This window comes from Castor canadensis, chromosome 2, assembly GCF_047511655.1.
Source record: "Castor canadensis chromosome 2, mCasCan1.hap1v2, whole genome shotgun sequence".
Classification (NCBI taxonomy): Eukaryota; Metazoa; Chordata; class Mammalia; order Rodentia; family Castoridae; genus Castor; species Castor canadensis.
The window spans coordinates 36009815-36023190 of NC_133387.1; the positions used below are offsets into that span (position 1 = coordinate 36009815).

At 34.8% G+C, this 13376-nt stretch overlaps 1 protein-coding gene across 1 annotated transcript in view; it reads right to left on the reverse strand.

The window, feature by feature from the left end:
• Cftr (CF transmembrane conductance regulator) overlaps positions 1–13376 on the reverse strand; it is a 164279-nt gene that overhangs the window by 128451 nt on the left and 22452 nt on the right. The window contains exons 2-3 of the mRNA XM_074064486.1: positions 10873–10983; positions 6842–6950 (exon numbers count right to left, since the gene is read on the reverse strand). Of these exons, the coding sequence (XP_073920587.1) occupies positions 6842–6950; positions 10873–10983 (220 nt within the window). The remainder of the gene's footprint in view (positions 1–6841; positions 6951–10872; positions 10984–13376) is intronic.

Genomic DNA, 13376 nt, shown 5'->3' on the forward strand with positions numbered 1-13376 from the left:
CAAATAGGTTTAAAACTTTCTAAAAAAGGAAATAAATATTACAAAGATCACATTCTCCTCTAACTTATTTTATAAGGTTAATGCAATAGTAATCAAAATTCCAAGTGGATGTTTTGGAAGTTACATTTTAGCACCAAAAGATCAGGGACTGTCTATCTTAATTTTTGCAACAATCCCAACACCATATAATATTTATCACAGAATATCCACCCAACAAGCATTTCTTGAATCAACAAGTGAAATTATTCTAAATTTAATTTGGAAAAAAAGAGAGTAATCAAAAACATTTGAGGAATAAGAATAATGTGTGAGAGAGTTTACATTACTGGATATTAAATCATAAGCTATGTGGCATGACAAAGAAATAGACTGATTTATGTGGAAACTCCAGAAACAGATCCAATTCATGTAACAATCTAATATATAGTAAAGTATGGCATTTTAATCCAGTGGAGAAAAGGGAGATTATGCAATAAATGATGAAAAAACTAGATCTCATCTTTTTAAAATTAAATTTGCATTTCATACATACATCAAAAGCAATTCTAAATGGATTAGACATTTAAATGTAAAAGTTGAAGTAATAAAAACTTGGATAGTTTCTTGTATAATATTTTGACCTTTATGAAAATATGATGCTAAAGCAGAAAACAAAACAATTGCATAGATTAAGCAGCACATTTTTAAAATTGAATTTTAATTGTTAAAAAATAAATAATAATTAAATAGAAACAAAATTACAAGTCAAATGACAAACTAAGGAAATATTCTGTTATACACCAATAAGAAAAAGATAAATACACCAAAATAGAAATTAATAAAGAACACAAAAAGGCAACTCACATACAAAAAAGAAGTATAAATGCATAATTAATGTATAATTAGGAACTGAAAGTAATGCCAATAAAAATAACACCCAATGGCTCATGCCTATATTCTTAGTGTCTTGGGAAGCTGAGATCAAGAGGATCACAGTTCTAGAACAACCAAAGCAAAAGAAAAAATTTCATGAAACCCTATCTCTACAGAAAAAGTTGGCCATGGTGGTACATGCCTGTCATCCCAGTGATGGTAGGAAGCATAAACAGGAGGACTGCAGTCCAGCCTGGGCAAAAAACAAGACCCTATCTTCAAAATAATCAGAGCAAAAGGTTCTGGAGGCATGGCTCTAGTAGTAGAGTGCCTGCCTACCAAGCACAAAGCTCTGAGTTCAAACCTCAAGATTGTTAAAAAAGAAATTCTTTTTTTCACTTAGCGACTTGGAACATTTAAAAAATGGTAGTATCTCTTGTCAGTGAGGCTGAAAGTTCATATTGCATACTAGGAAGGCAAATAATATGTCTCCTGTAGATGGCAATTTATTTGTATTTGAGCACTTAGATGCAGTCTAGACATCCTGTTCAGTTTTGGAATGTAATTAAAGGAGTGTGTATTAAAGGACTATTGATTGTAATAAAAAATGGAGATAATATAAATATCCGACAATGAGGAACTGATCAAATAAATTATGATACAGCCATATGATTCAATAAATACTAGATAGAAAAACATCTAAGACATGGAAAGGCATTCACAATATGTTAAGAGGGGAAGTAAAATGTAGCACATTATATAGAGGAATGATCCCTCCCCTTCCTCAAAGGGGGAAAATGAAGGGTAAACATCAAATTTAACAGTGTTTATCTAATTATTTTCATAATCAGAAAAAAATACGTAATAGAGATGGGCACGGGTGGCTCACACCTATAATCCTAACTTCTAAGGAGGCAGAGATCAGGAAGATCACGGTTTGAAGCCAACCCAAGCAAATAGTTAGCAAGACCCTACCTGGAACACACCTAACACACAAAAAAGAGGGTAGTGGAGTGGCTCAAGGTGTAGGCCCTGAGTTCAAGCCCCAGTGTCAAAAAAAAAAAATGTGATAGAATGAGAAAAATTAGGTAGAAAATTTCACATACCTTGTGACAATAAATAATAAAAAGAAAACATGTAAAAAATGAAAAACAGTAAATATTCATGCCCTCTGAAATTATCAAGAAACACCATAGTATATATTAAAGCAAAGACTTAAGGTCTGCTTTTGACATGGTAAACATGAGTGTCAAATTCTTATTTATCTTGATACTTTAGAACTTGATGGTAATTTTTGGTTTCATACTAGTTTTCAGGAGGAAGAATTTTCCATATTTGGCATAGTAAATAAAAACTTATTTATGTTTAATCCACTGAAGAATTGTTCAAGAGGTTTATTTTTAAATATTTCTTTCACCTTACCACAATAATTTATAGTTTTTGCAAAAATATATGTGTACCATAACCAGAGTAGGGTCTAAAAAATATACTTTTGAGTCATGTTTTTATGTTTAATGCCTAATTTAAAATAGATTTTTTGGTGTGTTCCATTTAGTGTTTACCAGTTTCATTATCACTAGTAATATTCACTAGAAACTTGTTATATTCTTCATATTCTATAAGAAATAGTTTCTGGATTTGCCAAGATAACAATAATAAGTAATGCTATCATTACTTATTATTAGCTATCATTCTTAAACACTGGCAAAGTATTTTCTCGTGCCGTACAAAAATTGAATTGTTATTTCAAGACTTACTTATAGCATATCTAGATAAATAAATGAAATTAATGAGTACTTGTACACTTAAAGAATCTATTTTTAAAACATAGTAATAGTTAGCAGATATGAATCACTTAACTATGAACCAGGATCTCTTCTATGTCTACGTGCTTAATTCATTTATTCTCAAATGAAATAAGTGCTACCATTATCTTTTCTTTATAATAAAGAAAGAGATAAAAAAATTTAAACAACCTGCCCAAAGTTACACAGCAAGTAACTGGCAAAATTGGAATTTGAACCAGACAGCTTGACTCTAATTCTCCCATCCTCTTACTCATTACCCTAAATTGACATGAAAATGTGATAAAATAATCTGGCTCTTTCTCAGTTGCTCAAAACTTCATGCATCACAATCAGTTCAACATCAACCTAGCAAAACAAGTTATAAGTTCGTATCAGTATAATTTAACATAAATATCATTTCTCTAGGCCCATTTTGTAGACACATAATTTAAGGGAAGGGAAGAGATCATAGAGATGGGACATTACCCTGGCACCACTTTGAGTGTACAGCTAAGAAAACTGAGGTCCTGACAAGTTCCTTGATTTGCCAAACATCATGCAACAGGTTTGTGGCATGGCAAATTTTTCTTTTGGGAAAAATTCATGCTTAAAAGTGTCACATATATTTTATGTTTCACATCATATTCATCAGTATCAGTAGGATACATCAGTAACATTAGATTCTATATATTGAGAGAACTCATAGCCTCCTCTTTTCTAGTCCAAGTTTTAAGAACCTAATCACCGGCAGTTCCAAATTTACAAATCTATTTTTGTTCCACAATTCCCCATGTAAGAATAGAGATGCTTCTGCCTTAGACACTGCATTCTACAGAATGTAGTGGTGTGTCTACAGCCATACCACCCTGAAAGCACCCGATCTCATCAGAATGGGTTTGCCTCCAACTCCAAAAGCTTATATAATACAAAATACTCTTGGATCACCCTCTATTCCAACAGCACCTGTAAAACCTTAACCAACCTTTACACCCATGTTTCTAGTGGGAAATCAGGAACATCTCCCCCTGTCTTGGCCCATCTTTCACTGTGATATCAGAGAAGCCAACCAGAAATGAGGGCATGTGAGGAAGAGAGAGAAAGATGAGACAGGAATTCTACACAAATCTGGAAGATTTGCTGAAGAAAGCAGTTGTTAGGGAGCCAATCACATGGCAGGAACATACATAAGTCAGTGCCTACAGCAGAGCCTGTCTGGGTACAGAGTTCCCCAAAATACCCTTCCTTCTTTAGCAGTAGGCCTATATTGAAAGACTGCCTTTGTCTGAACATAAGGAACAAAGATCTTCCTTTACAACATGGTCTGTGAGACTCAAGAACTCTGGCAATATGAGTAGCAGTACTTCATTATGCACTTAAACTTCCTGAGCCTTAATAAAGAAAAGTAGTCTGACCCAAGTTGAACCTCAGTGTGATGGTGGAAACATGCCAAGAGCTGTGTAAGAACCAAGAATAGTTTTGAAGAATCACTTGTAAACTTCTTAATATAACAAATGCATTGTGATAATCACATTCTCTCACTCATACACTTGAAGATTCCTCCTGTTAAGTTTCCCTCAGACTATCCTTAATTGACTCACATTCAGTTTTTCAACAGTCACTTTCTCTTCTGTGCTGGGAGTCTTAAATAATAAAGACAATGTGTTATCTAGCTGCTGAGTCAGATGAAGAAAAAAACAAGTGCAAGTTAATGGTGACATGCCGTAGCTAATATGATTTAAAAGTGTATCAATATTGCCGAGAAATAAGCTCCTTCATGATGGCATTTCCTTTTTTTTAAACTTTCACTGTTAACAGAAAATTTTATAGCACTTTTTTCTATCAGTCTTGAAACCAACCAACTACTTATTATACCACGATTATTCTGATGTAGAGAGACTAAGAATATACAGACATTCTGAAAGTCTGTCCATCTCTTTCTAATAGAAGTGTTATACCAAGTTCAAGAATGCTGACTAAATGGAAAAAAGGAATGCCCAAAAAGAAATCTTACAAATAATAAGGCATTCAAACATGGTTACTTAAAATGATAAAGGTCTTATTATAATGACTAAACTTTCTCCCCTTATTTTCTTCCTATAAAGGATAAAAGAATGAAGTCAACAGAAGCTAGGAAGGGTAATGGAAGAGGTTAGCTAATAGGTACAAAATCACAGCTAGAAAGGAAGAGTAAATTCTAGAGTGACTATAGTTGACAATAATTTATTGTATATTTTAAAATAGTTAGAGGAGAGGATTTTTTAATGTTCTCACCAGAAAGAAAGAAAGCATGTCCCCACCAAGGAAGAAAAAGTCATGGATATGTTGCTTATCCTGTTAGATCATGACACCTTATATCCATTATTGAAATATCACACTTTATCCTATAAATACGTGCAATTTTAATGTGCCAATTAAAATTTTAAAGAATAAAAATTTAATTGAAAAAAATTTAAATAGAAAAGATGCCTGAAAAGCTACACTTATCTAATAACCACTGTGGCTATCTAAATTCTTTGAGAATTAGTTTCCAACATTTTCACTTCGTAAAAACCTACAAACATCACACCCACTTGGGCCCTTCCCAGTGTAAATATTCCTTTGCATGCTTTCCCACCTTACACATTTCAGTTGCTTTTTTCTGTCGAGATCCTTTTGTCACCAATATTCTATTTGTTTCCAGTAGAAATTAAGCTGGTGGAAGCAGAACTTTCCCTTCCAAAGTTCTGTTGGTCCTAGAGATTAGCACATGGTCTCTTGCACCAACCATCCATGGATAATTAATATACCATGAAAGGCTCTAAAATATCTTTTCCTGCCACATTTTTAATGTTAAGAAATTTAAGAATAACTTAGTCCCTCTTCACACCTACTCCATTTCCCTGTCCCTTAATACTGTCTATAGTTTTCACCCCTAGCACTACTGGATTTAGATTTAGATTTTTAAAAAATTGTTTCCTAATACTCTGGGTGTTCTCATAGAAAAATATGATCTCAACAACATCTCAAAAGATAATTCTTGAGCTATCTTATTCATATTTACCAATAAAATATTTTTCACCCTAAACATTTGCATAATGTTTATATGTATATATATACATACACACACATATATACATACACATCTAATCTCTTAGAAGAAATTCTTTTGGCTTTTTGAAATAATAGATCTACTATGTATAGATGCATTGATAGATAATAGATTATTAAAATATAATAATGAATCTATTAAAGTATATGTAGATAATATATATGAATCTACCCATAAATGTATATAAATAAATATATGCCCATATATATATATAAATCTATCCATATATATGTGGATCTATAAAAGCCAGAAATTTTCTTTTAGAGATTATCAAGAGCATTAGGAACATTCTGGACCTAATTATAGTCATCTTTGTCAAGATACATTTTTAAATGCATTTTTCTTGGCCTGTATGAATTAAAAATATTAAAGCAGTTCAATTCAGAAGGAATTTGAAGAAGACACTGCAGCACTGTTAACTCCCCAAGGCAGAATGGCTGGTATAATGACAATCCATACAGTTCGGAACATTCCAGAGCAATATTGGGCACAGCCATTACTGAAAGACTAAACACATTTTCCACTTGTCACCTTCTTTTACAGGTTCTAACCAAGGATTCAAAGTGACTCTTAGATAACGTGAAGTCCCATCTGAGATCATCTGGGGAATATCCAAGGCCTTTGAACATTATAAAGGCTAGGTTTTTAGACATGCCACTCTCTTTGCACTAATGAAGATATAGGACGCTGACAAAATATATTACAAGTATACCTAACTACCAAATTTTAAATTTTTGCTGTTTTTCCTGAATATGATTCAATAGTCAGACATGAATTCAAAAGATTACAAGCACTCATATATGTATTTGACTGAATTTGACCTAATTCTTCCCTTGACATCACCTCTTGACATTCTGTTGAGTATAGAAAAATAGAGGCACCAATATGTAATTTTAAATAAGTAATTTATTTTACAATTTTTAAATTGTAAATTGACAGTTTAGTTCCAAAGGATTTTTCACTTACCTTTGCTATAGTTTCAGGTAGTTTCTTAGTGCTTAAAGTTGGATTAGTACTTTATGTCTTTACCCTGTTCACCAGTTTGCCCTAGTCCTTCTACAATCATAAAACTTCATTATTTTTTCAATAATACATTTACAAATGAGATTCTTACCCCTAAATATAGTAAGATTCCATAGAACACAAATCTCCAAAAAAAGCATCGCCGAAGGGCATTAATGAGTTTGGGATTTTTCTTTGAAGCCAACTCTCTATCCCATTCTCTGCAAAAGAATACAAAAAATGGGACAAATGAGTTGCAGATGCAAATATTTGAGCTGTCCTAATTCCCTTAACATAGCTAATTCCACACAAGTATATCCAAAGAGATTAGCCCAAGTGATTAAGAAGACAAAACCTTGTGAAGATTCTCCAATACCAACTGCTCAACCAGATATTTGGCAGATTTTGATACTAGCTGATTGTATTGAAGTTATTGCCACTACTGTTAATAAAAGTCATTTTCTTTTTCATGAGGGAATAAAATAACTCTAAATGTTACCCTCATCTTAGCTTTCAAATTGTGAAGACAAAAAGTTCCATAACCACAGGCGGAAACTAAAGAAATGGATAAAGGCTTTGCATTTCATCTGTGGCTATTCCCATTGCTATCAAGTTACCATAACTAAACATGGTTCTACGTCACTCAAGAACACACAACTGAGATTTGAAGACAAGTTTGGCAGTCTCTGTGAATGGATCATGGCTTCATTCTAAAGCTTGCTAACAAAAAATTATCTGGAAAGCTAGTTACCCTTCCCTATCTATCCAACTCCCCATACTCTTCCCCACCTTTTTGCTGGCACACAAGGAACTTGCCTTGCATCCATAAGATTTAGTAACTTGAAATAGCATAAGAAGGTAAACAGGGAGTAGAATCATCTTCTTCATCAAAGGACTGGGTCCAATGGGAAAGCGAGAAAAAAGTGGCTCATAAACCAAAGAAATGGCTTCAAGGTGAAGAAGTAGACAATGGCGATGTGATGTAAGAAACTTGTCATTATGTTTGATAAGCAAGAGGCCCCCAGTGACCCTGGTAATGTAGTTTTAGAAACACAGTAGGAGTAGACACCATATTTCAAGGAGTTGAGATGTAAATGAACAGTACAGGAGTAAAAAGACTAAGAGAGCAGAGAAATGATAGCCAGGAAAGGAAAAACAATAAGAAGTCACAACTTGAGAGGAGGGTAAGTTATAGAAGTTTTTAAAAAAAAAATAATGGTCAGGACCTGAACAGTGAATATCTAAGAGGAAGAGTGACGAGCGAGGACAGGTGGAGCAGACCCCATAGCACCATAACAGGCTCACATCGGGAGGGAGGAGTTCTATGCTTGCACAGTTCAGAGCTACTTACAATCATGGAATGGACATGTGCTTTTTACACTGCAGTGACACAGGATTCAACGCCATGGCCACAAATCGAGCCAGAGGAGCAGAGGCGTCTCCGCTACAGGGTAATCACCTGGAAGCCTTGGTCACAAGGCAGTTGTGAAATACAAGGACAAGGCTACTTCCCAAGGGTGCAGAGGTACACACACAGGTACACAGGTACACAGGTACACAGGTACACAGGTACACAGGTACACAGGTACACAGGTACATAGGTACACAGGTACACACACAGGTACACAGGTACACAGGTACACAGGTACACAGGTACACAGGTACATAGGTACACAGGTACACACACAGGTACACAGGTACACAGGTACACAGGTACACAGGTACACAGGTACACAGGTACATAGGTACACAGGTACACAGGTACACAGGTACACACACAGGTACACAGGTACACAGGTACACAGGTACATAGGTACACAGGTACACAGGTACACAGGTACACAGGTACATGCAACTCTTCCAGAGGTCTCAATAAATTCCAAATACAAATTTTAAAAGAAAAGATATACAGTAACTATCACTATCATAAAGCCTAGAATTTATAGACATCTTGGCAGAAAGTTGTTGAACTGAAACAAAATAGTTACAAAAACTAAATCAAAATGGGAGACACAATTAAAACTGATGAGAAAACATGTCAGTCCAGGTAATCCTGCACAATTCAGGTGTATGTCTTCTACTCGGCCATTTAAAAAAATAGCTAGAACATAAATTTCTTAGTTAACGTAATACTAGACTGATTAATCTTTCTTTCGGCATTCATTTAGAAGTTACAAAATGATCTACTATAGCATTTTGAATTTGACAATAGATCTACAATGTATTGTGTTCATACATTTTCTCTCTCCAGCAGTTTTACAGGTTTTTATACAATGCTAGTCATTTCACATTCATTCATTCATTCATTCAACAGACATGTATTAAGTAGGCACTGTATGCCAGGCCCCATTCTAGGCCTTTGGGAAAACGTAGTAAACAGAACATCTCAAACCAAACAAAAAAGCCCAAAGGGCTAAAATATCCTAAACGTCATGGCACTTACACAAGTGGTTTATAACAGAAGTTGATCCTTGATCTCGGAAATGTGAATCTTCTTTGCCTACTAGCTTAATTTTTTTGAATAAAGTCAAAAAAAAAAAAGGTTTAATATCTTACCTATCTAACTTTGCCCTGAAAATGGCAAAGAGGAGGGAGTGAATTTAATTAAAATAATGTAAACAAAGTACAAAGTACAAATCTACAAACTTTTAGTTTTGGTACAAATACCTTTTCTTCTCTTCTCCCTCCTTTCCTCCCTCCTCTCTCTCTCTCTCTCTCTCTCTCTCTCTCTCTCTCTCTCTCTCTCTCTCTCTCTCTCTCTCCTCTCTTGCTCTCTTCTCTCTCTCTCTTTCCTGTTTTTCTCTCTCTTTTTTCTCTCTCTCTTTCCTGTTTTTCTCTCTCTTTTTTCTCTCTCTCTCTTTCCTGTTTCTCTCTCTCTCCATGTCCCTTTCTCCCCACTCCAGTCCCTCTCATTATCTAGTATCAGACCCTGTACTGCTGGCACAAGACCCAATCTTGTTCATTCATTCATAGACTGTGATTGGATCCAGCAAGTGAGCATGTATTCAAGAGTCTGCATTTTTCCCATTTGGGCAAAGACAAAAAGTTCTGTCTGTGATCTGTAAAGGCATGAACAAAGAGGACCCCCCACTTGAGAAAGATAACCTGAGGGAATAGCCAGCATAAGGAAAGTCTACCAGGTGATGTTTGAGTCCCTGGTTCCATTCATTTCCTTCAGTCAGTCTTTACCAAATATTCACACACTTTAGGCTTCATGAGCCAAGGCCTTTCCTTTTTGTATTTACTTAAATTAGTTAGTTGAGTTTCAGTCACTGGCAATAAAAGGATCCCAACCAATACTCTTAGAAAGGGGGACTCCAATAAATTAATTACTGTAGTGAGCACTGTTCTTAGATGCAACAGGACAAACCTGGTGGGAATCATAGCTCCAGCATTCATAAACTGAAAATTACATGATCTTTCTGAGCCTCAGTTTGCTCTTCTATAGCATGGAGATAATGATACTTTCCTCCCAGAGTGGCTGGCAGGATAAATTATACTTTATATGAAACAATTACTTGAAAATAAGAAATTTTTACATTTCTTCGGTGCCCAATAGCTGTTACCTTAAGATTTCCCAGGAAGTGCAGGTGTATCACATGTAAAGATTTTGAAAGCAAACCAGGCATGGTGACACATGCCTGTAATCCCAACACTTAGGAGGTAGAGGCAGGCAGGAGGATTGTGTGTTTGCATCCAACCTTGGCCACATCACGAGACACTGTCTCAAAAATCCAATAGCTGGGGATGTAGCACATTGATATGCCCCTTGTATATGTAAAAGCCCTGGGTTCCATCCCTGCCACTGCAGAAAAAAATTAGTTTGGAAGCAAATATGCATGACTTGCTTCATGATGTTATTTTAGTCTTCACAAAGTCTATCTCATGTTCTGTTAGCACAAATAATTTCTCAGAATGCAAATATGCATTTTCAGCAAAAAAGTCATTTCTCAAAAAAATATTTTTCTATTATGGTTTCATTATTTAATTCCTGAATTAGCTAAAATTTCAGCAAGAATATTAGATGTTCTTATTTTAAATATGCCATTTTAAGAATAAGCCCTCTAGTTTGCTATTTTTCTATTCTCCAAACAGTAATATGAATGTCTCTCTTGAAGGAATAAACAATGTGCAAGAGCATACCTTTCCAGCTTTTCAGATAGATTGTCAGCAGAATCAGCAGAAGGAATTTGATATATATCTGATAATTCCAATTTCTGTCTGTACCCTTTCTTCAAAATTGGTCTGGTCCAGCTAAAACAGAGAGGAGGGACAGATTTAAATATTCACTTGATTTGATCTCCAACACAGACATGCAATCTTCCACCAATTCACTTCTTCTGGTATGTATAAAATACAGTATGCATGTGTAAACATGAGAATAAAATAAGCCAACTTATATAAGTACCAGAATTCATTTCTTACAGGATACATCCATATAAAAATTAAACACCTCTAAACTAATGTGACTGTCTCTTTGCTGAAGGGATCAGGAATCTCATACAATCTTTTCCAACAGAAAGGCAGACTACTAAACAAAAGACATTTAATCAACACTCTTCTATAATTTTGTTGCTATAGCATAAGGTACTCCTAGTGTGCTGTTAAAGGAATTAACCATAGCTAGAAGATGAGCAGTTTATATCAATTTGTTGAGTTGATTATCATCATCACTTCAGGGTAGAGATCATAATTCCTTATGTTTTATCTCCTCACCCCACCATAGTTCCACACACTCTGCACTTCTAGATATCTAATAAATAACAGTTTATGATAGAAATTAATGAAGCTAACATGGGAAATAATTAAGTAGTGTACTCCAGTATTTACAAATATGTTGTTTCTAGCAATTGCATAGGAGAATAACCTTCACAAAGATTACAAAATCCAAAAAGAAAGAGGAAAATGAATTTTGACATAAATAAATCACATATAAAGAGAAATTTCTCAATGAAATTTGAAAGAATGAGATTCTTCTCAGGCAAAATTTCAGGTACTTACTGAAGAAGAGAATCAAATGGTGACTGGGGCATGGCTCTGGTGATAGAGTACCTGCCTAGCAAGTATGAGGTCCTGAGTTCAAACCCCAGTACTGCCAAAAATAAATAAATAAATGGAATTGAAATTGGATTTAGTAAGTCCTAAGCCTATGCTTTCTCTCTCAGTATGTTCCTTTGCTCCAGGGAATTCTAAAATTTAGTGTCATTGAGACAAATTGGTAATGTATCAAAAATGCATGTGAAACCACCGAAAGTCAAGATCTACAACATAAGATAAGTTCTTCATAGGAAAAATGTTCATGAAAGTCATTCAAAATAAAATAGAGGATTGCCGTTCAGAGATCAAATACTTTTATATTGTTCCAGGGAAAAAATTTGCAGAGGGCTCTCATATCCACCCTCACCAGCCCCCTGACCTAGAGGTCCAGGTCCTTCTTTATACTTCCTTGGTCTATGTCTTTTTCAGTAGGCCAGCCCTATGTTCCCAATGGTTCTACAACTTGTCTTTCATTACGATTCAACTGAATTATGGCCCATCCCTAAGACTAAGTAACCTTATCAATTATTTCTTGCTAAGATATTAATGAGTGATATTAACAATTTGTCACTTTTTTCCATTAACTTGTAAATCTGCATTTTTAACAAAAGACTGATTTGACAAATGAATAATTAGTTTTCGTTTTTGCTAAAAACTCTGATCTACTATTTTTCTCAGAGAACAATCATGCACACAGATGAGGCCAGGTCTAATGCAGGCAGCAGAGGTGCAGTGAGCATCATGTGAGAAAGGGTGGCAGCCCACCTGGTGCTCACCATCCCAGTATCCCACGTGCTGGAAAGCAAAGTCGGAAATGTAGTGGTGGTGAAGCTGGAAAAATCCAAAAGCAGTAATTTAAGATATGATTGAGGTTATAAGCCTTTGTAAACTTGAAACCAAGCAGTGAAAAGGTGAAGCAAGAGTTTACTATTTGAAAAAAAAAATGTGTTCTTTCCAAAGAGCTTTTACAACCATGACCATGTTGTGGTTTTAATTTTTAAAATCTTATTAAGTAGGTAGAACAAAAAGGGATCATTGCTCTATTCTAAGGAAAAAGAAATGGTAATGAGATGCTCAGCTTCAGTGAATCACTAAATGGCAGAGATTTTTCTACATTTTTCTAACTTCATTCTTTCCTATACCATGTTTAGCTTTTCCTACTAAAGAAAATTAAGCATGGTGGGTTGTGTTAGACACATAGCTGGGAAAAAACTTTGAAAATGAAGAGAACAAAATCAGATAGGCTGGAGACAGAGGTATGATGTGCACGCAAATATTCAACAGTACTCCAGAAAACAAAAGCAAACACTGACCCATGGCATTGACCACTTTCTGTGATGTATTACTCTCACTTTGACCTATTTCTAGCTACCAAGTATGAAGTCATTGAGCACAGAGTTGGCAAGAGACATGCAGATACACATTATAATATAATAAATAATTATAAGTAATATGTAGTATAGTCCACCACTCAGTTTCATATTATAATTATAATATAATAAACATAAGCAATTATATAACAAATAACATCCATCTACCATTCAGATGTAATTAACACAAATAACCTCAATGGCAGAGATAATAGGAAAATGTACAATAACTAGAAAGTG